We start from the raw sequence: 27,571 nt of genomic DNA, 5'->3' as shown, positions 1-27,571 counted from the left end.
CACAGAAAGGTAAGTTTGAAGAGACTTGCAGGATGTTTCTCTAAATATTTTTTGTGGTGAATAAGCATTTTTGAAGCTTTTAATGAAGCTTCATGGATGATTTCTGTAAAAACTGAATTTTGATCAGAACCAAATGAAGGATTTTGTATTTCACAGGACAAACTTTAAAACTGAATTTAAAGCATGAATAAATTGTTTTTATTTTATTTAAAGATATTCCTATATATCTGCTTCATGAGCTGACAGCTCACTAAAGTGATAAATAATATGAAATAATACCAAATTTTCTAACTGGACACTTTTCATGGAGAGACTCCCTTGGTATGTTTGTTTTATGCCATTACTGATGTTGGTTTTCTTGTTTCTAAACAGAAATTACACAAACAAAACGTGGCAGAGAAGGAAATTCCTTCTACGTCTCATCAGAGGTAAAGAAATGCGCCACTCTTTAATGCTGCTGGAGATATTTATAGCAGTGGTTTAGTTGGAGCTCTTTTATTTCCCTTTTATTGGCATTTTTCTTCCACCTTGTGTATTTACATCTTTTTTACTACTTCTAGTCTTGTCTATTATTTATATGGTTGCAGAGATTAGCGTTTGAAAATGTAGAGTGTAAATGTATAAAATACATGATTTTGTTCATGTTGGTATTCCATTACAGTTATTCACTGTTATTAGCAATCTGTATTAGCAAAATGTACTCCTTCTTATAAATTTCCACAACATTTACACTTTTCTCCTGATCAGCATCCCGGATGCTTCTGTTGCTGCCACACCAGCTAACCCTGAAAATGGTCAAAAGAAGAAGAAGAAGAGAAAATGGAGACACTTCTTCTGCTGTTCCTCGGTTTGCTTTTACACAAAACATATGAAATGCACATTCTCTTTAAAATGCACTTGTTAATTTTACGTGACTTTACTTTTTTAATAAACTTATGTTTGTTCGTCCTCTGCAGCAAACTGACAGCGATGCAGAGGCAGAGAGCAACACAGTGAAGACACAAAACAGGTGTCGCTGGTCTCTTTTTAAATCCGGGAAGGTATGTTTTATGGAAAGAGTCACTGTCATCAAGCATTTAAATGAGAGCAATTAAGAGCAATGAGGCACACAGCTATGTCCTATATATATAGCAGGTAAGAAGCACCACGGAAAAGATCCCAGCAGACCTGATTTGGGACACTTTGATTATGGAGCTTCTGGACCAAGAGAGTGGATGGGAGCATGTGTTTAACAGGTAAGAGAAAGACGTCCTCCAAAATGTTTCAACTTCAAAGCTCATGCATACATGCACATACACTGCTCAGCATCCTGACATCTTTCCTAATTTTGTGTTTGTGTTTTTACCTTTTTGGAGCAGTGTAGCATGCGGTGGAAAAATAATAGAAAGTCAAACTGAGACTATAGACTGCTTCGGGTGAGTACACGTGGTGCACAAAGACCAAAGCTCACTTTGTCAAAGTGGAGAAAATGAATTCTTTTACACTGATACTGTAAACGTTGTGCGTGTGTGTCAGGTTTCCAAACATCGGAAACACCTGCTACATGAACTCCTGCCTGCAGAGCCTCCTCAACATTGAGGAGTTCATAAGAGACATCGGGCGTCAGGAGGTTTTGTGGAGCACAGATCCAGAAGCTCAGCTCTTAAGGTGCGCTACGTCAACCTTCTACTTTCTTCAAAAACCTGAAGAACAAAGAGATCTAACAGCAGAAATGTCTGTTTACCCTTTCCTTTCTACAGAAGGCTCATTGATGTCAGGGACTGTCATGAGTCAACAGATTATGGCCTTAAAGATTACCACCTAAGAGCTTTTAAGAAGGCATTCAGCAATCAAGCTCCTGAATACACCGGCAGTGCACAGAAAGTGCGTCAGCTATTTGGACATTTCGTTTTTTGCTTTACCTTCTGATTTTGATGTACTGTTTTAAATCTCTCTGCTTTTCTTTCAGGACGCTCATGAATTCCTAACATTGTTCCTCAATGAGGTCAAAAGGCTCACACCTCACCTGGAGAGGAACGCAGCTCTCCTGGGCCAAAGTTATACCTGCCCAGTAGAAGACCATCACATTTTTAAAATGGAAAACATGAGGACATGCAAGAGGTAAGCCTGTCTTTCAGAAACGCAGAGCTGGTTGCAATATTTTCATATACCTCTTTTCCACCTACCTGATCTTTACTTTAACTACGTTACTCCTGAAATGTGTAGCTGCGGTCACCAATCATCACAGCAAGAGGAATTCACCAGCTTGTCTCTTGACCTGGTTCCAGAGGGGTCTGTTATAAACATGTTAGAGACATACTTGAAGGTAAGATCACAAATTCCAATAGAGTTGTAGTGTCAGCGATCTTAACACACCTTTTTTGTTAGTGTTTGTGTGTATGTGTGTGTGCATATGTTGAGATTTCTTTCTAACATAAAGCCTGTTTTCTCTGTGCTGTTGTTCAGGAACAAGAAATAGAATTTCGCTGTGATTGTGGAGGGACGGCCTCAGAACTGAAGTCGTCTTTTGATACACTGCCAAGGTGAGTAAGGTCACATCAGAATTGATCGACTGACCAGGTTTCCAAACTGTGGCGCATCAAATATCAGAGTTTTTCGAGACAATACTTGAGCAGTCGTTTTCTCCCATCTTCTGTTTATGTTTGAAACTCATTCTTCTTATTTTCTACCTTGTTTGTTTTATTTTTTTTCTTTTCTGCCAGAGTTCTGATCTTGCATCTGAAGAGGTTTGGCTTTACACAAACCTACAAGATTCAGAAGGTGGATGACCCCGTCAGGCTGCAGAGGGACTTGGTGGTGCCATCCAATCAGGTAAAAACAGACTGCAGAACGTCTCAGGCTACGTCCACACTAGCCCTGATAGATTTGAAAACTCCGTGTCCACACTAGCGTTTTCAGTCATTTTCAAATAGTTGTGCGTCTGCATTGAAACGGCCGAAAACGCTTACGTTCCAGTCCTGCGCATGCGCAAAAGTGAGTGAGAATAACAGAATTTGAAGAAAAGCTATCCGGAGCATGTACAAACTGATATTAATCTTTTTTAGGGCTGTCAAAGTTGAGAGCAATCAAAACAACTGCTGTATAATGCACTCGGCTATCTTTGTTTAATTGCTCACATGACTGCATCACATGACTAAAATGCGTCATCGTTTTAGAAAGTCTGCATTTTCGAGTGTCCACACTGCGACGGGACAACTCCGTTTTGAAATGTATGCGTTTTCGAGAGCGTTTTCAAGATGCTGTGTTTTTCCTTGAGGAAAACGCCGTCTCAGTGTGGACGGGAGGTCAAAGCGGAGAGAAAACGATGTGTTTTCAAACGAAAACGCATTCGTGTGGACGTAGCCTCAGCAAATCAGCTTAATTATGGCACTGATGTGAGACTTTATGAAACTAACACTCTTTGGATTTGTTCCTTCTCAGGGTGGTGGCTGTTATAGTCTTGTCAGCATCATTAGTCATTATGGAGGCACAGAGTCAGGTAAAACAACAGACTTGTGACAAACAGAAAATGAAAACTTGCTACTTTTCAGTGAAGGACTCACACACAAAAGCTTTTGATGTTCTAAGAAGCACTAAGTCAAAATCACTGTTTGCTTGAATCAGTTGACTTCCAGAAGTTGGATTCATTTGTCTTAATGTGATTTCAGGACACTACATCTGTAGTTCTGTCCATCCTGAGGAGAGTCAGCACTCTACATCAGATCGCTGGCTCACCTATAATGACGCACAGGTGCTCCACACAACTGGATCTGCAGCTTGTGAGGAACAGCAGCACTCGGCCTACATCCTGTTTTACAAGAGAAACGTAAGAAGACACAGCATCTCATCCTGAAGTGAGAGAATTTTTAAATGTCCTGTTACCTTGTTAACCAGTTTTGTCTTCATTCTCAGTTCTGAAACAGGAAATGGAAGGAAGGAAGGAAGTTAAGGTCATCATCATGCTGAGAAGAAACAACACTCGTCCCAGCCCACCATCGCACACTGGAGGACAAGTACTGGTAAGTATTGCCCTCAGGAGGAAGGGTCCTCCCAGAGAGCCTGGTTCCTCCCAAGATTTCTTCCTCCAGGAGGGAGTTTTTTCTTGCCACCGTCGCCCCACATTCACTGGTCTCATCAGCAGGGACATTTTTAACATCCTAAGACCTGAACTCTTTCATGGCATGCATTTTTCATTTCTCTGTGCCATTTGGGTTGATTGGGACCTGATGAATGTAAAAACAAAGACATCAGATTCGGACTATCTTTTTTTTGTTTCTCAAAACAATGAGATCTACATATGAGGACGTTCATTTTAAATTTCGATTGAACAGTGGCAGTGTAATGTCCTCCCTCATAAGTGGATATCAGGTTTTTGAAGAGCAAAATTTTGTATTTTGGTCTAGACAACCCAAAATGTTATGTCCACATATGTGGACACCAGGTCCTAGGAGGTTAAAACAAATCTACTAGTAGTGCACCACTACTAGAGATCGTCCTTTTCTGGACCAGTGTTTGGCTTGCTCTCTGGCAACAAATTAGTGCTGTCAGTGTTAACGTTATTTTAACTAATGACGTTTACGCTGACATCACTAATTTTATAGTTATTATTATTAATATTATTATTAATTTATTTGTAAAAGAAATTAAATTAAAAAAAAAACAAAGAAATTATTTAATTCTTTGTTATTTTGTTTTATTAAAATCAAAATAACAACAAAACAAAAATAACTAATAAAAAAATATTAAAAGTATTCAGCAGTGTTTTGTGAAATTTGTAATGAGCCTTAGTTAAGTTGATGTCACAGAAGTTTCTGAATCATTTAGATTGTTCAACAAACTGATTCACTCAGGTAAAGATGGTAAGCTGGAGCAATGGTACCCTTGGAGTTCAGTTTAAGTTTTCAGACAAACATTCACTCGATCAGTTGCAGCTTCTGCTTTTAAATAAATGATTTAGCTGCAAATGTTTAGCTGCAGGTAGCAAAGTCCAAAAGTGACAACATTTCCACTGCAGTCTCTCCAGAAATGGCTTATAAAATTTTGACCAAATTAGACATTTATCCTTGGATCATTGACAACCCTGTAGGGTGAAAATCTTTAATTGTACCTTTTATAACATTTTAACAAGTTACTGTCTCCTGCTGCATGTTTCCTGTTTTGCCTGAACTTCATCAGCTCAAAAAACTCACCGTGCTGTGGTGTACTAAATGACCTCATGTACAGGACACACTGAAGGCAGGTTTGCAACGTTTAATCAACAAAGTCAAGATCAGTTAACAACAGCTGAACTAAAGACTTTCTTTTTCTCATTGATAAAATGAGGTCCATGCCAATGTGCTCAAATGGGACCTCCATTAATGGTGAGGGGCATAAAGGTGCTTTTTAAATGACCAGCTGGTTCACCAGCTGACACCACTGGACGCACACCATCGGCGCACATCCAAAAATGCAAGATGGTGGTGCGCACAGATACAGCGGCTCTATGCTCTCCACTTACCCAATTTCACTGTGCAAGAAACTGCACAATGACAATAAAAAGCTCTAAGTCTAAAACAGTTTCCTGGACAGTAAAATCGGGCAATTATTCGCTCCAGAGTTTTATCTTATTCCAGGTGACCAGCCATCGACTTGTAATGAGCCAGCTAAAACAATAATTTCTCAGTGGCTCTTCTGGCACCAACAAGTGGGTGTGTTCTTCCATCGTGCAAGTGTCACGACACACTGAACATGGTCTGTCCCTACTCGTTACAACATGTGGAAATGTCAGTGCTATGTCAGGGCGCACTATTTGACTATCAGCTCTCATCATTTGATCAAAGGGCCAGTTGCATAATGCCATTATCTTCTGTGTAGCGAATTGCTGGAACGGGCAACCCAAACGCCACGTGTCCCTGATGGCCGTCAGCTAACTGCAGCCGTTACTCTATGCATTTTCCCCCGATATTTCTTTTCCACCAGTACTATGGGGTATTTGTGAATATCCATGACTGACCCGGCCAGCTGGTCTTTGGACAGGGTCACGGCAGTTTCAAGATTTAAAAAAAATCCCTTTCACTGACAGACTGAAGGAAAGCTCCTCAAAAATGGAGGGTCTTCAAGCTCCTCAGTGGCAGGAAAAGGTTTCCCGGACCCAGTGTTGTATATTTGTTTCCCAAAAGATTGAAATAGTGGAGAGAAATCAGGTTCTGAAACCATCCAGAAGACAAAGTCTCCAACTGGTTTGTGGAAGTCCAGTTTCTCCAAATTAATCAGCGGGTGAAATGTCTCTTCATGGATGGTTTTGATTCTGTTGTTGTTCACAAACAAAGCCCTCAAAGCAGCATATGAAAGAAAGTCATCTTTCATTGTTGTCTCCAGCGTGTTAAAAGAGAGATCGAGCTCAGTGATGACTTTTGAAGCGGCTGCAGGGACTTCTCGAAGGTTTTGACTCAAACGGTCGCAGGATGTTGTTCATAGTGGTGACACTGTTGACTGGTGATTGACAAGCACTGAGATACTAACATGACAAACACAAGAAACATCATGACTTATTCTCCTGAGTGCCTGCAAAACACAAAATCAAACTCAAAGCTTTTCTCTCAGGTGCTGGTGTGGCACAATCTAATGATAAAAAAAGGTCATGCTAACAGCTTTTGGAGCACAGCTGCACAAAATAACAGCTTTTGGAGCACAAAATGCATTACAGGTAAACCCAGTACCCAAACATGTTAACAAGGATAAAGAAAAAATCTGAAACAAAAGCAGGTAGTGTGGTGATTTATGTTGTGAGGATGCTTTCACTCCCATCAAAGTCACCCAGTGTTGAGAACCCAAATGAGCCCAGAAACCTCAAGTGGCTGCAACCAACAGCGAACGCCAAGAAGTGCATGCTGAGCCAGAAACATGCAGAAAACCCAAAAGAGGCAAGACAGCACATCTTGGTCCCACTCAGGCAGTACGAACACCTGGAAAGAGGAGCCCACAGTTCAGACCCAAGGTCACTGGTAAGGACACCAGCCAGTTTTAAGTCTAGTTTCATTTTAGTTAGTGTTATGGCCTGTCTAAGGGTGGCCAGACCATAATATAGGGGTGATCCACCCCTGTCTGACCCCAAGCAGCACATCACACAACCAGTACAATTTTGATGGTGATTTATTTACAGTGATTGAATTCTAACAAAGGAAAGGAGCGAACTATAGCTTCGGGGTGGACCCCAAAACAACAAACAAGAGGGACCGTATCAAAAGGATGTACAAAACTTATTTATGAAAAGAATAAAACCAAATGACAGTGTCTTATCTCCCTAACTAACAAAAACATAAGAAAAGGGTAATCAAATAAAAAGGCAGTCCACCCCTACATGCTCCTGTATAAAGAAACAGGTAACACAAAGCCTGCCGGTTGAGGTCCATGGCGGTGTCATCTCATATGTTGTCTCCAGGTCATTAGCCAATCTGTATGGTCCGTCCCATGGATGCACCAATCACGGAAAGGCACCTGCACACTCAGATTTACATATGAGACAACATTACAACAACAGTCGTAACATTAACTAAAAATGTTTTTCATCATCTCGTTTTAACTTCTGGTTTAGCTTCAGCTAACTAAAACTAAATGGACCTTGGAGATAATCACATCTTAATAGAGTGAACCATAGACTGTATAAAAGATAGGACCATTGCAACTTTACTGCAGCACTTCACCCTTTCACATAGTCCCAGCTCTTCTCTGTCATGTTTTATGGTGCTGCAAATGTCTTCAGTTGGTGAAAGGTCTGGACTGCTGGTGTCTTGTTGTGCTTGCTATGCATCCCTGACTCTTTTCTTCTTTCTGCATCAAGTAAGGAATGTAGTGAAAGTTCCCAAGAGGTTAAAAACACCACTGAAAAAATGCCATCAGACCTGAGTTGGGACACTTGGATTATGGAGCTTCTGGACCAAGAGAGTGGATGGGAGCATGTGTTTAACAAGTAAGAGAATAATGTCCCCCAAAATGTCCCGAACTAACAAAAACATGAGAAAAGGGTAATCAAATAAAAAGGCAGTCCACCCCTACATGCTCCTGTATAAAGAAACAGGTAACACAAAGCCTGCTGGTTGAGGTCCATGGCGGTGTCATCTTATATGTTGTCTCCAGGTCAAGGAGACAACATATAAGATGGATAGACAGACAGATTTCAAAATAGCCAGCTGGAATGTTAAGGGGTTGAATAACGGGATTAAGAGGAAGAAAATGTTAACATATCTAAAGTTATCAAGAGTTGATATAGCCTTTATTCAAGAAATGCACATGTGCAAGTCAGAAGCCTTAAAACTTAAATGTTCCTGGGTAGGTAAAGTCTTTTCCAGTCCTGGAACTGATAAAAGTAGGGGAGTGTCGGTTCTGATTCATAAAGCAGTTAGCTTTGCTGAAACAAAAGTAATAACAGATAAGGAAGGTAGATTTATATTGGTTTATGGACAACTACTGGACACACCAATAATTTTATGTAATATCTATGCACCTAATGCGGACATACTCGCCTTTTTTCATAACCTGTCACAGTATCTTTTGGAATTAGAAGGTGCACAAATAGTGGTAGGAGGAGATTTTAATCAAATACTGGATCAAGACCTAGATAGATCACTTCCTAGGAGAGGCACAGAGAGTAAATCTGTAGTTGCCATAAGGCAGATGACCTCAGATTTAGGTCTGAATGATATTTGGCGGACAATGCATCCAGAAGGCAGGGAATATTCCTTTTACTCTCCGCCTCATAATGTTTATACTAGAATCGACTACTTTCTTATTTCTGAAGCCTTAGTGAATAACTCTATAGATTCAAGTATTGGTAATATAGTATTCTCGGACCATGTGCCAATTTTTCTGTGTCTTGGAAATATTTTACAGATTCCTCAAAGCCGCAGATGGCATTTAAATGTGTCCTTAATTAAAGACTCTGGGTTTATTAAATTGATAAGAGATGAAATACAATTTTACAAACAGACAAATAATCGAGAGGACACTACATTGGCTACTTGGTGGGATGCTATGAAGGCATACTTAAGGGGGAGGATAATTTCTTACGCTTCCTTTAAAAAGAAGGCAGCTAACAAGAATATCATTACGTTAGAAGCCAAATTAAAGGCACTTGAGGCAGTACATTCCCATACAAAAGACAGAGTTACGTTGAATAAAATTGTTCAAGTTAAATATAAGTTGAATGTACTGTACAACAGAAAGGCAGAATACGCTTTATTTCGCATTAATCAAGCATATTGGGAAATGGGAGAAAAGCCGAGTCGTTTATTAGCATACCGTCTTAAACAGAAAGACAGTATGAACCATATCCCAGGCATACGACAATCAGATGGGGTTATTTCAACTTCTATTAGACATATAAATGATGGATTCAGGGCCTTTTACAATAATCTTTATTCTACACAAGGGAGTTTAGATGAACAGAAATTCAAAGCAGTCTTTACTGATTTAAACCTGCCACAGCTTTCTACTACTGACCAGCAGATTATAGATGCTCCAATTACAGTGGAGGAGATTACCCGTGCAATTAACAGTATGCCACTTAATAAAGCTCCAGGATTAGATGGGTTACCATTGGATTTCTATAGAGCATTTGAGGATATGTTAAGTCCCCTGTTGCTCGATGTTTATAATGAGGCGTTCAAAGTAGGCTCATTACCTCAGTCAATGCACTCTGGACTTATAACATTTATTCTTTAAACTGGGAAAGACCCTTTAGACCCAAGTGGTTACCGCCCCATATCTTTGCTGAATTCTGACCAAAAAATCTTGGCAAAGGTCTTAGCGGGTCGATTAAAAGTAGTAATGGTGAAAATAATTCATGCAGACCAATCTGGTTTTGTTCCAAACCGCTATGGTTCAGATAATATTAGGCGGTTGGTTAATTTGCAAAATTATGTATATGATTCAGTACATCCAACAGTGGCCCTATCGCTGGATGCTGCAAAAGCTTTTGATTGTGTTGAGTGGGATTATCTGTTTAAGACATTATAAAAGTTTGGTTTTGGTGACAATTTTATTAGGTGGATAAAGATATTATATTTTGGCGAGCTCAGACAAGGAGGAGACGGAGGTATCGTTTGGTCTTGCTTTCCGTGAGCTAGCCAGGGAGCACAGCCGTTTATTAACATCTGCAGAAGAACACTGCCGCTAGCTAACTGCTCAGCGCGGCAACAGAACAGCAACAACAACACACAGGGCGCCCTCTGACCCCGGAAGGACACACCGTCGCAGCCAGAGGGCGTCACCCGTCACTATGGTAACATAAACAAAACATCACAAACAGAACCCCGAACAGCCCTGACCCGCTACAATATGATTCGCCTTCAGCGCGAGTATTGACGAATGGGCTCATATCAGACCTATTCCTTTTACAGAGATCCACAAGACAGGGTTGTCCCCTTAGCCCCGGTCTTTTTGTAATTGCTATAGAGCCTTTGGCACAAAAACTGAGAAATAATGTAAATATATTTGAAATTTCGATGGGTAATAGTCAACATAAGCTTCTATTATATGCAGATGATATGTTGTTACTTATGACCCAGCCTGGGAAGTCAATTCCAGCCCTATTAGAATGTGTAGAAAGCTTTACGCTGCTTTCAGGGTATCGCGTCAACTGGGATAAATCAGAGGCAATGCCTATGTCAGGACACTGCCCCCATACTTTATTTAAACAGTGGGAGTTTCGGTGGTCCGTGAATGGTTTGAGGTATTTGGGGATACAAATGACCTCGGATTACACTAAGATGGTTCGAGCAAATATGGAGCCAATGTTGGAAAGAATAAAAATGGAATTTGGTAGATGGTCCAGAGTACGTCTCACAATATGGGGTAAAATTAGTTGTATTAAGATGATGACTGCACCCATGATCTTTTATATTTTATCTAATATTCCATTACACATTCCAGATAAGTATTTCAAAGATCTAGACTTTTTAATCCGGCAGTTTCTTTGGGGTAGCTCACCGCATCGTTTAAGTATTAAGAAACTTCAAGCGAGTGCAAAACAAGGAGGTTTTTCATTGCCTAATTTCCAATGGTATTATTGGGTGATGAACGTGAAACAACTTAGAGCTTGGTTACCTACTGCACCAGTTAAACCCATCTGGTCCCGTATAGAGACGGAAGTTAATGGCGGTATTTCTCCTTGGAGGGAGCTGTTTGATACCAGTCATAAAACTACCCATCCTATAATTGCAAAGACATTGTGGTTTAAATTACATAGGGCAGGTCGCTGGGACTTTATTAAATCACCTTCGGCAACCTTATGGAGTAATAAAAGAATTTTAATTGGAGGGACATCGGTTGACTGGTTACAGTGGCGTAAAGCAGGCATCCTTAATGTATCAGATTTATTTGACTGTGGGACTAAATGTTTTTTAAGCTTTGATAAAATTGTAGAGTTATATAAGTTGCAGCGTAATCAATTCTGGAGATATGTCCAAATACATAGTTCATTATCGAAGTGGCTGGGAACCCCCTTGAGTTGTCTTGTGGGCAACCCTATGGAAGTCCTGCTCTCAAGATCACCCTTGGGTAAAGGCATTACCTCTAAGATTTATCACTTATTGCAAGAACGGTCAGCTGACCCTCTCCTTAAAGTTAAGGGCTACTGGGCCCAGGACATGGCATTGGACATATCTTCAGTTGAATGGGATTCATGTTTTCAAAATGTTAATACTATGTATAAAGAAACAGGCAGTAGATTTATTCAACTTAAGATAATCCATAGGTGGCATCGAACACCGCAACAATTGTATAAATGGAACCTGGCCTCTACGGACGAATGTTGGAGATGTGATGGTCAAAATGCTTTGATTTTACATATCTTATGGAGCTGTTCGGCACTTCGGGATTGGTGGGAAAATATAATGGAGGTAATTTTCAGTGTTTTAAAAAGGAGATTTGGTATCTCACCAAAACTGTCCATACTTGGTATAACCACAGAACTTTCTGATGGAGATTTTTCCAGTTATACAAAAAGATGGATTATTTTGGCTCTTACTACGGCCAAACGGGTCCTGCTAAGACATTGGCGGAAAAAGAACCCCCCTCCCTATGAAGAGTGGCTAAAGACAATGGCTAAGTTGGCGTCTTACGAAAAAGTGACTTATGGTTTATTAGACAAATTGCCTCAATATGATTGTATTTGGTCCCCCTTTACAAGCTGGCTTTCTGTAACTTGAAGAACAGAGGAGTAATGACAGAGTGGTGGTGTGGGGATTGATGTGCGAAGAAAGAATAGGATAACTTCCCTTTGTTTTGTTTTTTGTTGTTGTAGTGTTTTGTTTTGTTGTTGTTTTGTTTTTGTTTGTTTGTTTTTTAAACTATTTATTTATGTAGTTATCCTTAAGCTGTGTTATTGAAGTTTAAAATGAAATAAATAAAAATTGTTGATGATAAAAATAAAAATAAAAAGTTTAAACTTCAAAGCTCATGCATGCATGCACATCCAGTGCTCAGTGTCTAATTGTGTGTTTGTGTTTTTACCTTTTTGCAGTAGCGTAGTGAAACATTTGGGCGGTGGATAAATAATGGAAAATAAAATTCAGACTACAGACGGCTTCAGGTGAGTACACGTGGTGCACAAGGACCAAAGCTCACCTTCTCAACCTGGACAAAATGAATTATTTTACACTGATACTGTAAACTTTTGTTTGTGTGTCAGGTTTCCATACATCGGAAACAGCTGCTGCATCTGTAATTCTGTCCATCCAGAGGAGAGTCAGCACTCTACATCAGATCCTTGGCTCACCTATAATGACGCACAGGTGCTGCACACAACTGGATCTGCAGCTTGTGAGGAACAGCAGCACTCAGCCTACATCCTGTTTTACAAGAGAAACGTAAGAAGACACAGCATCTCATCCTGAAGTGAGAGAATGGCACGCCAGCTGCAGCCTAATCCAATCTCTCTTCTTTTCTTTTTTCGGTGCCCAGACACCCTTCAGTTTCATCATGTCATCCCTAACAATAGCTGTAGAGTTGGATGGAGGATGAAGACAGCAGAGAGCAAAAGAAACAGGTAAGAGCAGACAGGTAGTCAGAGTTAACAAAAACTTTTAAAGCCAGTGTAGCTTCTGTTTTGAACACATTTATTGATGACAATTTTACATAAATAAGCAGTGTGTTATACTGTTATCAGATGTGGAGTCTCACTAACCACTTTAATAGTGACTTGTGTCCCAAATACTGTTTATTTGTCTTAGTTACAGATAGTGAAATAAAAATGGAAAATGATTCTTTCATAATTGTATACTCAGCTTGGTCAAGACAATAATTCGAGAACGAGGGGCAGGATTTTGAATTGATTCCATTGGTGCATCTACTAAAGTTCTGGGGTCAGTTTGAATATCAGTGACCTTGACCTCAAGTTCAAAGGTCAAGTTTTCTGAAAATCTTGTGAATGCTACAACTCTGTGACGAGAAGTAAGTCTCCTAGGTCTTTAAATTTGTATATAGGTGAATCTACTAGGGAGCTGAAGGGTTGCACTGCGGGCCATCTGTAGAGGTGTAGAGTCAACAACCTGTCTCTGAACGTGGACAAAACAAAAGAGATTGTTGACTTCAGGAGAGCACAGTGGGATCACTGCCCACTTAACATGAATGGATCCTCTGTGGAGGTCGTCAAGAGCACCAGATTTCTTGGTGTCCACCTGGCGGAGAACCTCTCCTGCTCCCTCAACACCAGCTCCATAACCAAGAAGGCCCAGCAGCATCTCTACTTCATGCAGAAGCTGAGGAAAGCCCATCTCCCACCATCCATTCTCACCACCTTTTACAGTGGGACTAACGAGAGCATCCTAAGTAGCTGCATCACTGTCTGGTATGGTAACTGCAGCGTATTGGATCGCAGTACCCTACAACGGATTGTGAGAGCAGCTGAGAAGATCATTGGAGCCCCTCTCCCCTCCTTATAACAACCGCTTGCTGGAGGACCCCACACACCCTTCAAACACACTCTTCACCCTGCTGCCTTCTGGAAAGAGGTCCCAGAACATCCGGGCCCTCGCTACCAAACTACGGAAAAGTTTCTTCCCACAAGCCGTCAGACCCCTGAACACTCAGTGACTGCACTGGCACACGCACACCTACACACACGTCACTACCAAGCACTTATCTGCAGTATCTCACACTCATACACATACATACAGACACCAAGTTACTTTTGCACAATACTCAGCATTTTGCACATTTCCATTGTCTTGTGTCTGTATCGTCCTGTTCTGTCTAGTTTTGCACTGTTTTGTCTTGTTTATTTTTGCAGTTTATGCACACTGCACTTTATGTAGTCCTGGGTTTGTCCGTATATGTCATATATAGCACCAGGGTCTCGGAGGAACGCTGTCTCATTTCACTCTGTACAGTACCTCTGCACGTGGTTAAAATGACAATAAAAGCCACTTGACTTGACCTGTTTTTGTAGCAGTTGCTTGGAGACGAGTACCATACAGTTCAAATGAGCATACATTCCAAAATATGCAAATTAGCCCCATACATCATAATGATGATGTTTGCTGTTCAGGGTATGAACATTCTATGCTGAAAGTTTATAAATATACAACCTTTGACTGCTTGTTTTCAGTTGAACTTTTGCAAAGCTGAGGAGATTTTCGCTGCGATCACCTCAAGTCCAAAGATGTTTAAACTTCTTTTTCACAGAAAGGTAAGTTTGAAGAGACTCGCAGCACATTTCTCTGAATATTTTCTTATGGTAAATAAGCATTTTTGAAACTTTTACGGAAGCTTCTTGGATGATTTCTGTAAAAACTGAATTTTGAATCCAAATGAAGGATTTTGTATTTTCATACCATATACTTTGTTTTATGCCATTACTGATGTTGGTTTTCTTGTTTCTAAACAGAAATCACACAAACAAAACGTGGCAGGGAAGGAAATTCCTTCTACGTCTCATCAGAGGTAAAGAAATGCGCCACTCTTTAATGCTGCTGGAGATATTTATAGCAGTGGTTTAGTTGGAGCTCTTTTATTTCCCTTTTATTGGTGTTTTGTAGTTACATCTTTTTTACTACTTCTAGTCTTGTCTATAATTTATATTGATTCAGAGATTAGCGTTTGAAAATGTAGAGTGTAAATGTACAAAATACATGATTTTGTTCCATTACAGTTATTAATTTTTATCTGCAATCTCCAGCATGTACTCCTTGTTAAAAATTTCCACTTTGAAAAATAACATTTACACTTTTGTCCTCATCAGCATCCCGGATGCTTCTGTTGCTGAAAATGGTCAAAAGAAGAAGAGAAAATGGAGACACCTCTGCTGTTCCTCGGTTTGCTTTTACACAAAACATATGAAATGCACATTCTCTTTAAATTGCACTTGTTAATTTAAAGTGACTTTACTTTTTTAATAAACGTATGTTTGTTCGTCCTCTGCAGCAAACTGACAGCGATGCAGAGGCAGAGACCAACACTGTGAAGACACAAAAAAAGTGTCGCTGGTTTCTTTTTAAATTCTGGAAGGTATGTTTTATGGAAAGAGTCACTGTCATCAAGCATTTACTCATCACAGTTAAATGAGAAGAATTAAGAGCAATTTAGCACAGCTATGTCCTCAAATTAAGTTCAAAGATGTTTAAACGTTTTTTTTTTTCACAGAAAGGTAAGTTTGAAGAGACTTGCAGGATGTTTCTCTAAATATTTTTTGTGGTGAATAAGCATTTTTGAAGCTTTTAATGAAGCTTCATGGATGATTTCTGTAAAAACTGAATTTTGATCAGAACCAAATGAAGGATTTTGTATTTCATAGGACAAACTTTAAAACTCAATTTAAAGCATGAATAAATTGTTTTTATTTTATTTAAAGATATTCCTATATATCTGCTTCATGAGCTGACAGCTCACTAAAGTGATAAATAATATGAAATAATACCAAATTTTCTAACTGGACACTTTTCATGGAGAGACTCCCTTGGTATGTTTGTTTTATGCCATTACTGATGTTGGTTTTCTTGTTTCTAAACAGAAATTACACAAACAAAACGTGGCAGAGAAGGAAATTCCTTCTACGTCTCATCAGAGGTAAAGAAATGCGCCACTCTTTAATGCTGCTGGAGATATTTATAGCAGTGGTTTAGTTGGAGCTCTTTTATTTCCCTTTTATTGGCATTTTTCTTCCACCTTGTGTATTTACATCTTTTTTACTACTTCTAGTCTTGTCTATTATTTATATGGTTGCAGAGATTAGCGTTTGAAAATGTAGAGTGTAAATGTATAAAATACATGATTTTGTTCATGTTGGTATTCCATTACAGTTATTCACTGTTATTAGCAATCTGTATTAGCAAAATGTACTCCTTCTTATAAATTTCCACAACATTTACACTTTTCTCCTGATCAGCATCCCGGATGCTTCTGTTGCTGCCACACCAGCTAACCCTGAAAATGGTCAAAAGAAGAAGAAGAAGAGAAAATGGAGACACTTCTTCTGCTGTTCCTCGGTTTGCTTTTACACAAAACATATGAAATGCACATTCTCTTTAAAATGCACTTGTTAATTTTAAGTGACTTTACTTTTTTAATAAACTTATGTTTGTTCGTCCTCTGCAGCAAACTGACAGCGATGCAGAGGCAGAGAGCAACAAAGTGAAGACACAAAAAAGGTCTCGCTGGTCTCTTTTTAAATCCGGGAAGGTATGTTTTATGGAAAGAGTCACTGTCATCAAGCATTTAAATGAGAGCAATTAAGAGCAATGAGGCACACAGCTATGTCCTTTATATATAGCAGGTAAGAAGCACCACGGAAAAGATCCCAGCAGACCTGATTTGGGACACTTTGATTATGGAGCTTCTGGACCAAGAGAGTGGATGGGAGCATGTGTTTAACAGGTAAGAGAAAGACGTCCTCCAAAATGTTTCAACTTCAAAGCTCATGCATACATGCACATACACTGCTCAGCATCCTGACATCTTTCCTAATTTTGTGTTCGTGTTTTTACCTTTTTGGAGCAGTGTAGCATGCGGTGGAAAAATAATAGAAAGTCAAACTGAGACTATAGACTGCTTCGGGTGAGTACACGTGGTGCACAAAGACCAAAGCTCACTTTGTCAAAGTGGAGAAAATGAATTCTTTTACACTGATACTGTAAACGTTGTGCGTGTGTGTCAGGTTTCCAAACATCGGAAACACCTGCTACATGAACTCCTGCCTGCAGAGCCTCCTCAACATTGAGGAGTTCATAAGAGACATCAGGCGTCAGGAGGTTTTGTGGAGCACAGATCCAGAAGCTCAGCTCTTAAGGTGCGCTACGTCAACCTTCTACTTTCTTCAAAAACCTGAAGAACAAAGAGATCTAACAGCAGAAATGTCTGTTTACCCTTTCCTTTCTACAGAAGGCTCATTGATGTCAGGGACTGTCATGAGTCAACAGATTATGGCCTTAAAGATCACCACCTAAGAGCTTTTAAGAAGGCATTCAGCAATCAAGCTCCTGAATACACCGGCAGTGCACAGAAAGTGCGTCAGCTATTTGGACATTTCGTTTTTTGCTTTACCTTCTGATTTTGATGTACTGTTTTAAATCTCTCTGCTTTTCTTTCAGGACGCTCATGAATTCCTAACATTGTTCCTCAATGAGGTCAAAAGGCTCACACCTCACCTGGAGAGGAACGCAGCTCTCCTGGGCCAAAGTTATACCTGCCCAGTAGAAGACCATCACATTTTTAAAATGGAAAACATGAGGACATGCAAGAGGTAAGCCTGTCTTTCAGAAACGCAGAGCTGGTTGCAATATTTTCATATACCTCTTTTCCACCTACCTGATCTTTACTTTAACTACGTTACTCCTGAAATGTGTAGCTGCGGTCACCAATCATCACAGCAAGAGGAATTCACCAGCTTGTCTCTTGACCTGGTTCCAGAGGGGTCTGTTATAAACATGTTAGAGACATACTTGAAGGTAAGATCACAAATTCCAATAGAGTTGTAGTGTCAGCGATCTTAACACACCTTTTTTGTTAGTGTTTGTGTGTATGTGTGTGTGCATATGTTGAGATTTCTTTCTAACATAAAGCCTGTTTTCTCTGTGCTGTTGTTCAGGAACAAGAAATAGAATTTCGCTGTGATTGTGGAGGGACGGCCTCAGAACTGAAGTCGTCTTTTGATACACTGCCAAGGTGAGTAAGGTCACATCAGAATTGATCGACTGACCAGGTTTCCAAACTGTGGCGCATCAAATATCAGAGTTTTTCGAGACAATACTTGAGCAGTCGTTTTCTCCCATCTTCTGTTTGTGTTTGAAACTCATTCTTCTTATTTTCTACCTTGTTTGTTTTATTTTTTTTCTTTTCTGCCAGAGTTCTGATCTTGCATCTGAAGAGGTTTGGCTTTACACAAACCTACAAGATTCAGAAGGTGGATGACCCCGTCAGGCTGCAGAGGGACTTGGTGGTGCCATCCAATCAGGTAAAAACAGACTGCAGAACGTCTCAGGCTACGTCCACACTAGCCCTGATAGATTTGAAAACTCCGTGTCCACACTGCGACGGGACTGCTCCGTTTTCAAATGTATGCGTTTTCGAGAGCGTTTTCAAGATGCTGTGTTTTTCCTTGAGGAAAACGCCGTCTCAGTGTGGACGGGAGGTCAAAGCGGAGAGAAAACGATGTGTTTTCAAACGAAAACGCATTCGTGTGGACGTAGCCTCAGCAAATCAGCTTAATTATGGCACTGATGTGAGACTTTATGAAACTAACACTCTTTGGATTTGTTCCTTCTCAGGGTGGTGGCTGTTATAGTCTTGTCAGCATCATTAGTCATTATGGAGGCACAGAGTCAGGTAAAACAACAGACTTGTGACAAACAGAAAATGAAAACTTGCTACTTTTCAGTGAAGGACTCACACACAAAAGCTTTTGATGTTCTAAGAAGCACTAAGTCAAAATCACTGTTTGCTTGAATCAGTTGACTTCCAGAAGTTGGATTCATTTGTCTTAATGTGATTTCAGGACACTACATCTGTAGTTCTGTCCATCCTGAGGAGAGTCAGCACTCTACATCAGATCGCTGGCTCACCTATAATGACGCACAGGTGCTCCACACAACTGGATCTGCAGCTTGTGAGGAACAGCAGCACTCGGCCTACATCCTGTTTTACAAGAGAAACGTAAGAAGACACAGCATCTCATCCTGAAGTGAGAGAATTTTTAAATGTCCTGTTACCTTGTTAACCAGTTTTGTCTTCATTCTCAGTTCTGAAACAGGAAATGGAAGGAAGGAAGGAAGTTAAGGTCATCATCATGCTGAGAAGAAACAACACTCGTCCCAGCCCACCATCGTACACTGGAGGACAAGTACTGGTAAGTATTGCCCTCAGGAGGAAGGGTCCTCCCAGAGAGCCTGGTTCCTCCCAAGATTTCTTCCTCCAGGAGGGAGTTTTTTCTTGCCACCGTCGCCCCACATTCACTGGTCTCATCAGCAGGGACATTTTTAACATCCTAAGACCTGAACTCTTTCATGGCATGCATTTTTCATTTCTCTGTGCCATTTGGATTGATTGGGACCTGATGAATGTAAAAACAAAGACATCAGATTCGGACTATCTTTTTTTTGTTTCTCAAAACAATGAGATCCACATATGAGGACGTTCATTTTAAATTTCGATTGAACAGTGGCAGTGTAATGTCCTCCCTCATAAGTGGATGTCAGGTTTTTGAAGAGCAAAATTTTGTATTTTGGTCTAGACAACCCAAAATGTTATGTCCACATATGTGGACACCAGGTCCTAGGAGGTTAAAACAAATCTACTAGTAGTGCACCACTACTAGAGATCGTCCTTTTCTGGACCAGTGTTTGGCTTGCTCTCTGGCAACAAATTAGTGCTGTCAGTGTTAACGTTATTTTAACTAATGACGTTTACGCTGACATCACTAATTTTATAGTTATTATTATTAATATTATTATTAATTTATTTGTAAAATAAATTAAATTAAAAAAAACAAAGAAATTATTTAATTCTTTGTTATTTAGTTTTATTAAAATCAAAATAACAACAAAACAAAAATAACTAATAAAAAAATATTAAAAGTATTCAGCAGTGTTTTGTGAAATTTGTAATGAGCCTTAGTTAAGTTGATGTCACAGAAGTTTCTGAATCATTTAGATTGTTCAACAAACTGATTCACTCAGGTAAAGATGGTAAGCTGGAGCAATGGTACCCTTGGAGTTCAGTTTAAGTTTTCAGACAAACATTCACTCGATCAGTTGCAGCTTCTGCTTTTAAATAAATGATTTAGCTGCAAATGTTTAGCTGCAGGTAGCAAAGTCCAAAAGTGACAACATTTCCACTGCAGTCTCTCCAGAAATGGCTTATAAAATTTTGACCAAATTAGACATTTATCCTTGGATCATTGACAACCCTGTAGGGTGAAAATCTTTAATTGTACCTTTTATAACATTTTAACAAGTTACTGTCTCCTGCTGCATGTTTCCTGTTTTGGCTGAACTTCATCAGCTCAAAAAACTCACCGTGCTGTGGTGTACTAAATGACCTCATGTACAGGACACACTGAAGGCAGGTTTGCAACGTTTAATCAACAAAGTCAAGATCAGTTAACAACAGCTGAACTAAAGACTTTCTTTTTCTCATTGATAAAATGAGGTCCATGCCAATGTGCTCAAATGGGACCTCCATTAATGGTGAGGGGCATAAAGGTGCTTTTTAAATGACCAGCTGGTTCACCAGCTGACACCACTGGACGCACACCATCGGCGCACATCCAAAAATGCAAGATGGTGGTGCGCACAGATACAGCGGCTCTATGCTCTCCACTTACCCAATTTCACTGTGCAAGAAACTGCACAATGACAATAAAAAGCTCTAAGTCTAAAACAGTTTCCTGGCCAGTAAAATCGGGCAATTATTCGCTCCAGAGTTTTATCTTATTCCAGGTGACCAGCCATCGACTTGTAATGAGCCAGCTAAAACAATAATTTCTCAGTGGCTCTTCTGGCACCAACAAGTGGGTGTGTTCTTCCATCGTGCAAGTGTCACGACACACTGAACATGGTCTGTCCCTACTCGTTACAACATGTGGAAATGTCAGTGCTATGTCAGGGCGCACTATTTGACTATCAGCTCTCATCATTTGATCAAAGGGCCAGTTGCATAATGCCATTATCTTCTGTGTAGCGAATTGCTGGAACGGGCAACCCAAACGCCACGTGTCCCTGTTGGTGGTGTGTGCAGGCCTACATACTGCCCTATTGAGCTACTAAACCCCGACCAATCAGTTTTCAGATTTAAGGGGTGTGATGGCCGTCAGCTAACTGCAGCCGTTACTCTATGCATTTTCCCCCGATATTTCTTTTCCACCAGTACTATGGGGTATTTGTGAATATCCATGACTGACCCGGCCAGCTGGTCTTTGGACAGGGTCACGGCAGTTTCAAGATTTAAAAAAAATCCCTTTCACTGACAGACTGAAGGAAAGCTCCTCAAAAATGGAGGGTCTTCAAGCTCCTCAGTGGCAGGAAAAGGTTTCCCGGACCCAGTGTTGTATATTTGTTTCCCAAAAGATTGAAATAGTGGAGAGAAATCAGGTTCTGAAACCACCCAGAAGACAAAGTCTCCAACTGGTTTGTGGAAGTCCAGTTTCTCCAAATTAATCAGCGGGTGAAATGTCTCTTCATGGATGGTTTTGATTCTGTTGTTGTTCACAAACAAAGCCCTCAAAGCAGCATATGAAAGAAAGTCATCTTTCATTGTTGTCTCCAGCGTGTTAAAAGAGAGATCGAGCTCAGTGATGAGTTTTGAAGCGGCTGCAGGGACTTCTCGAAGGTTTTGACTCAAACGGTCGCAGGATGTTGTTCATAGTGGTGACACTGTTGACTGGTGATTGACAAGCACAAACACAAGAAACATCATGACTTATTCTCCTGAGTGCCTGCAAAACACAAAATCAAACTCAAAGCTTTTCTCTCAGGTGCTGGTGTGGCACAATCTAATGATAAAAAAAGGTCATGCTAACAGCTTTTGGAGCACAGCTCCACAAAATAACAGCTTTTGGAGCACAAAATGCATTACAGGTGAACCCAGTACCCAAACATGTTAACAAGGATAAAGAAAAAATCTGAAACAAAAGCAGGTAGTGTGGTGATTTATGTTGTGAGGATGCTTTCACTCCCATCAAAGTCACCCAGTGTTGAGAACCCAAATGAGCCCAGAAACCTCAAGTGGCTGCAACCAACAGCGAACGCCAAGAAGTGCATGCTGAGCCAGAAACATGCAGAAAACCCAAAAGAGGCAAGACAGCACATCTTGGTCCCACTCAGGCAGTACGAACACCTGGAAAGAGGAGCCCACAGTTCAGACCCAAGGTCACTGGTAAGGACACCAGCCAGTTTTAAGTCTAGTTTCATTTTAGTTAGTGTTATGGCCTGTCTAAGGGTGGCCAGACCATAATATAGGGGTGATCCACCCCTGTCTGACCCCAAGCAGCACATCACACAACCAGTACAATTTTGATGGTGATTTATTTACAGTGATTGAATTCTAACAAAGGAAAGGAGCGAACTATAGCTTCGGGGTGGACCCCAAAACAACAAACAAGAGGGACCGTATCAAAAGGATGTACAAAACTTATTTATGAAAAGAATAAAACCAAATGACAGTGTCTTATCTCCCTAACTAACAAAAACATAAGAAAAGGGTAATCAAATAAAAAGGCAGTCCACCCCTACATGCTCCTGTATAAAGAAACAGGTAACACAAAGCCTGCCGGTTGAGGTCCATGGCGGTGTCATCTCATATGTTGTCTCCAGGTCATTAGCCAATCTGTATGGTCCGTCCCATGGATGCACCAATCACGGAAAGGCACCTGCACACTCAGATTTACATATGAGACAACATTACAACAACAGTCGTAACATTAACTAAAAATGTTTTTCATCATCTCGTTTTAACTTCTGGTTTAGCTTCAGCTAACTAAAACTAAATGGACCTTGGAGATAATCACATCTTAATAGAGTGAACCATAGACTGTATAAAAGATAGGACCATTGCAACTTTACTGCAGCACTTCACCCTTTCACATAGTCCCAGCTCTTCTCTGTCATGTTTTATGGTGCTGCAAATGTCTTCAGTTGGTGAAAGGTCTGGACTGCTGGTGTCTTGTTGTGCTTGCTATGCATCCCTGACTCTTTTCTTCTTTCTGCATCAAGTAAGGAATGTAGTGAAAGTTCCCAAGAGGTTAAAAACACCACTGAAAAAATGCCATCAGACCTGAGTTGGGACACTTGGATTATGGAGCTTCTGGACCAAGAGAGTGGATGGGAGCATGTGTTTAACAAGTAAGAGAATAATGTCCCCCAAAATGTCCCGAACTAACAAAAACATGAGAAAAGGGTAATCAAATAAAAAGGCAGTCCACCCCTACATGCTCCTGTATAAAGAAACAGGTAACACAAAGCCTGCTGGTTGAGGTCCATGGCGGTGTCATCTTATATGTTGTCTCCAGGTCAAGGAGACAACATATAAGATGGATAGACAGACAGATTTCAAAATAGCCAGCTGGAATGTTAAGGGGTTGAATAACGGGATTAAGAGGAAGAAAATGTTAACATATCTAAAGTTATCAAGAGTTGATATAGCCTTTATTCAAGAAATGCACATGTGCAAGTCAGAAGCCTTAAAACTTAAATGTTCCTGGGTAGGTAAAGTCTTTTCCAGTCCTGGAACTGATAAAAGTAGGGGAGTGTCGGTTCTGATTCATAAAGCAGTTAGCTTTGCTGAAACAAAAGTAATAACAGATAAGGAAGGTAGATTTATATTGGTTTATGGACAACTACTGGACACACCAATAATTTTATGTAATATCTATGCACCTAATGCGGACATACTCGCCTTTTTTCATAACCTGTCACAGTATCTTTTGGAATTAGAAGGTGCACAAATAGTGGTAGGAGGAGATTTTAATCAAATACTGGATCAAGACCTAGATAGATCACTTCCTAGGAGAGGCACAGAGAGTAAATCTGTAGTTGCCATAAGGCAGATGACCTCAGATTTAGGTCTGAATGATATTTGGCGGACAATGCATCCAGAAGGCAGGGAATATTCCTTTTACTCTCCGCCTCATAATGTTTATACTAGAATCGACTACTTTCTTATTTCTGAAGCCTTAGTGAATAACTCTATAGATTCAAGTATTGGTAATATAGTATTCTCGGACCATGTGCCAATTTTTCTATGTCTTGGAAATATTTTACAGATTCCTCAAAGCCGCAGATGGCATTTAAATGTGTCCTTAATTAAAGACTCTGGGTTTATTAAATTGATAAGAGATGAAATACAATTTTACAAACAGACAAATAATCGAGAGGACACTACATTGGCTACTTGGTGGGATGCTATGAAGGCATACTTAAGGGGGAGGATAATTTCTTACGCTTCCTTTAAAAAGAAGGCAGCTAACAAGAATATCATTACGTTAGAAGCCAAATTAAAGGCACTTGAGGCAGTACATTCCCATACAAAAGACAGAGTTACGTTGAATAAAATTGTTCAAGTTAAATATAAGTTGAATGTACTGTACAACAGAAAGGCAGAATACGCTTTATTCCGCATTAATCAAGCATATTGGGAAATGGGAGAAAAGCCGAGTCGTTTATTAGCATACCGTCTTAAACAGAAAGACAGTATGAACCATATCCCAGGCATACGACAATCAGATGGGGTTATTTCAACTTCTATTAGACATATAAATGATGGATTCAGGGCCTTTTACAATAATCTTTATTCTACACAAGGGAGTTTAGATGAACAGAAATTCAAAGCATTCTTTACTGATTTAAACCTGCCACAGCTTTCTACTACTGACCAGCAGATTATAGATGCTCCAATTACAGTGGAGGAGATTACCCGTGCAATTAACAGTATGCCACTTAATAAAGCTCCAGGATTAGATGGGTTATCATTGGATTTCTATAGAGCATTTGAGGATATGTTAAGTCCCCTGTTGCTCGATGTTTATAATGAGGCGTTCAAAGTAGGCTCATTACCTCAGTCAATGCACTCTGGACTTATAACATTTATTCTTTAAACTGGGAAAGACCCTTTAGACCCAAGTGGTTACCGCCCCATATCTTTGCTGAATTCTGACCAAAAAATCTTGGCAAAGGTCTTAGCGGGTCGATTAAAAGTAGTAATGGTGAAAATAATTCATGCAGACCAATCTGGTTTTGTTCCAAACCGCTATGGTTCAGATAATATTAGGCGGTTGGTTAATTTGCAAAATTATGTATATGATTCAGTACATCCAACAGTGGCCCTATCGCTGGATGCTGCAAAAGCTTTTGATTGTGTTGAGTGGGATTATCTGTTTAAGACATTATAAAAGTTTGGTTTTGGTGACAATTTTATTAGGTGGATAAAGATATTATATTTTGGCGAGCTCAGACAAGGAGGAGACGGAGGTATCGTTTGGTCTTGCTTTCCGTGAGCTAGCCAGGGAGCACAGCCGTTTATTAACATCTGCAGAAGAACACTGCCGCTAGCTAACTGCTCAGCACGGCAACAGAACAGCAACAACAACACACAGGGCGCCCTCTGACCCCGGAAGGACACACCGTCGCAGCCAGAGGGCGTCACCCGTCACTATGGTAACATAAACAAAACATCACAAACAGAACCCCGAACAGCCCTGACCCGCTACAATATGATTCGCCTTCAGCGCGAGTATTGACGAATGGGCTCATATCAGACCTATTCCTTTTACAGAGATCCACAAGACAGGGTTGTCCCCTTAGCCCCGGTCTTTTTGTAATTGCTATAGAGCCTTTGGCACAAAAACTGAGAAATAATGTAAATATATTTGAAATTTCGATGGGTAATAGTCAACATAAGCTTCTATTATATGCAGATGATATGTTGTTACTTATGACCCAGCCTGGGAAGTCAATTCCAGCCCTATTAGAATGTGTAGAAAGCTTTACGCTGCTTTCAGGGTATCGCGTCAACTGGGATAAATCAGAGGCAATGCCTATGTCAGGACACTGCCCCCATACTTTATTTAAACAGTGGGAGTTTCGGTGGTCCGTGAATGGTTTGAGGTATTTGGGGATACAAATGACCTCGGATTACACTAAGATGGTTCGAGCAAATATGGAGCCAATGTTGGAAAGAATAAAAATGGAATTTGGTAGATGGTCCAGAGTACGTCTCACAATATGGGGTAAAATTAGTTGTATTAAGATGATGACTGCACCCATGATCTTTTATATTTTATCTAATATTCCATTACACATTCCAGATAAGTATTTCAAAGATCTAGACTTTTTAATCCGGCAGTTTCTTTGGGGTAGCTCACCGCATCGTTTAAGTATTAAGAAACTTCAAGCGAGTGCAAAACAAGGAGGTTTTTCATTGCCTAATTTCCAATGGTATTATTGGGTGATGAACGTGAAACAACTTAGAGCTTGGTTACCTACTGCACCAGTTAAACCCATCTGGTCCCGTATAGAGACGGAAGTTAATGGCGGTATTTCTCCTTGGAGGGAGCTGTTTGATACCAGTCATAAAACTACCCATCCTATAATTGCAAAGACATTGTGGTTTAAATTACATAGGGCAGGTCGCTGGGACTTTATTAAATCACCTTCGGCAACCTTATGGAGTAATAAAAGAATTTTAATTGGAGGGACATCGGTTGACTGGTTACAGTGGCGTAAAGCAGGCATCCTTAATGTATCAGATTTATTTGACTGTGGGACTAAATGTTTTTTAAGCTTTGATAAAATTGTAGAGTTATATAAGTTGCAGCATAATCAATTCTGGAGATATGTCCAAATACATAGTTCATTATCGAAGTGGCTGGGAACCCCCTTGAGTTGTCTTGTGGGCAACCCTATGGAAGTCCTGCTCTCAAGATCACCCTTGGGTAAAGGCATTACCTCTAAGATTTATCACTTATTGCAAGAACGGTCAGCTGACCCTCTCCTTAAAGTTAAGGGCTACTGGGCCCAGGACATGGCATTGGACATATCTTCAGTTGAATGGGATTCATGTTTTCAAAATGTTAATACTATGTATAAAGAAACAGGCAGTAGATTTATTCAACTTAAGATAATCCATAGGTGGCATCGAACACCGCAACAATTGTATAAATGGAACCTGGCCTCTACGGACGAATGTTGGAGATGTGATGGTCAAAATGCTTTGATTTTACATATCTTATGGAGCTGTTCGGCACTTCGGGATTGGTGGGAAAATATAATGGAGGTAATTTTCAGTGTTTTAAAAAGGAGATTTGGTATCTCACCAAAACTGTCCATACTTGGTATAACCACAGAACTTTCTGATGGAGATTTTTCCAGTTATACAAAAAGATGGATTATTTTGGCTCTTACTACGGCCAAACGGGTCCTGCTAAGACATTGGCGGAAAAAGAACCCCCCTCCCTATGAAGAGTGGCTAAAGACAATGGCTAAGTTGGCGTCTTACGAAAAAGTGACTTATGGTTTATTAGACAAATTGCCTCAATATGATTGTATTTGGTCCCCCTTTACAAGCTGGCTTTCTGTAACTTGAAGAACAGAGGAGTAATGACAGAGTGGTGGTGTGGGGATTGGTGTGCGAA

At 40.1% G+C, this 27,571-nt stretch overlaps 2 protein-coding genes and 1 long non-coding RNA gene across 4 annotated transcripts; all 3 read left to right on the top strand.

The window, feature by feature from the left end:
• The first annotated feature begins 1,034 nt into the window (after positions 1 to 1,034).
• Positions 1,035 to 4,517, top strand: LOC146385377 (ubiquitin carboxyl-terminal hydrolase 37-like). 2 transcript variants are annotated; one of them, XM_084931073.1, is made up of 6 exons: positions 1,035 to 1,863; positions 1,949 to 2,305; positions 2,446 to 2,522; positions 2,703 to 2,811; positions 3,421 to 3,805; positions 3,892 to 4,517. In XM_084931073.1, the coding sequence occupies exons 2-5, from the start codon at positions 2,198 to 2,200 to the stop codon at positions 3,496 to 3,498; spliced, it is 372 nt and encodes a 123-aa protein (XP_084787199.1). In that variant the 5' UTR covers positions 1,035 to 1,863; positions 1,949 to 2,197; the 3' UTR covers positions 3,499 to 3,805; positions 3,892 to 4,517. The 2 variants fall into 2 exon arrangements, with proteins under 2 accessions (XP_084787199.1, XP_084787200.1); XM_084931074.1 differs by lacking the exon at positions 1,035 to 1,863 and having other exon boundaries at positions 1,871 to 2,305.
• Positions 4,518 to 12,457: 7,940 nt separating this feature from the next.
• LOC146385376 (uncharacterized) lies at positions 12,458 to 14,869 on the top strand. The gene is made up of 5 exons (XR_014800486.1): positions 12,458 to 12,547; positions 12,647 to 12,824; positions 12,919 to 13,003; positions 14,564 to 14,644; positions 14,843 to 14,869. It is a non-coding gene; the product is annotated as an uncharacterized LOC146385376 (long non-coding RNA).
• A 13-nt stretch (positions 14,870 to 14,882) lies between these two features.
• LOC146385375 (ubiquitin carboxyl-terminal hydrolase 37-like) lies at positions 14,883 to 19,267 on the top strand. Its single transcript, XM_084931072.1, has 12 exons — positions 14,883 to 15,269; positions 15,379 to 15,462; positions 15,965 to 16,020; positions 16,951 to 17,007; positions 17,108 to 17,239; positions 17,332 to 17,455; positions 17,541 to 17,692; positions 17,798 to 17,897; positions 18,038 to 18,114; positions 18,295 to 18,403; positions 18,717 to 18,774; positions 18,944 to 19,267. The coding sequence occupies exons 1-12, from the start codon at positions 15,135 to 15,137 to the stop codon at positions 19,126 to 19,128; spliced, it is 1,269 nt and encodes a 422-aa protein (XP_084787198.1). The 5' UTR covers positions 14,883 to 15,134; the 3' UTR covers positions 19,129 to 19,267.
• Positions 19,268 to 27,571: the final 8,304 nt, after the last annotated feature.

The sequence above is a fragment of the Perissodus microlepis genome, chromosome 6 (genome assembly GCF_051167445.1).
Source record: "Perissodus microlepis isolate ML-2025 ecotype Zambia chromosome 6, ASM5116744v1, whole genome shotgun sequence".
NCBI classification, from domain to species: domain Eukaryota; kingdom Metazoa; phylum Chordata; class Actinopteri; order Cichliformes; family Cichlidae; genus Perissodus; species Perissodus microlepis.
The sequence above is the reverse complement of the archived record's forward strand: the minus strand, read 5'-3'. Positions and strand labels throughout refer to the sequence as shown.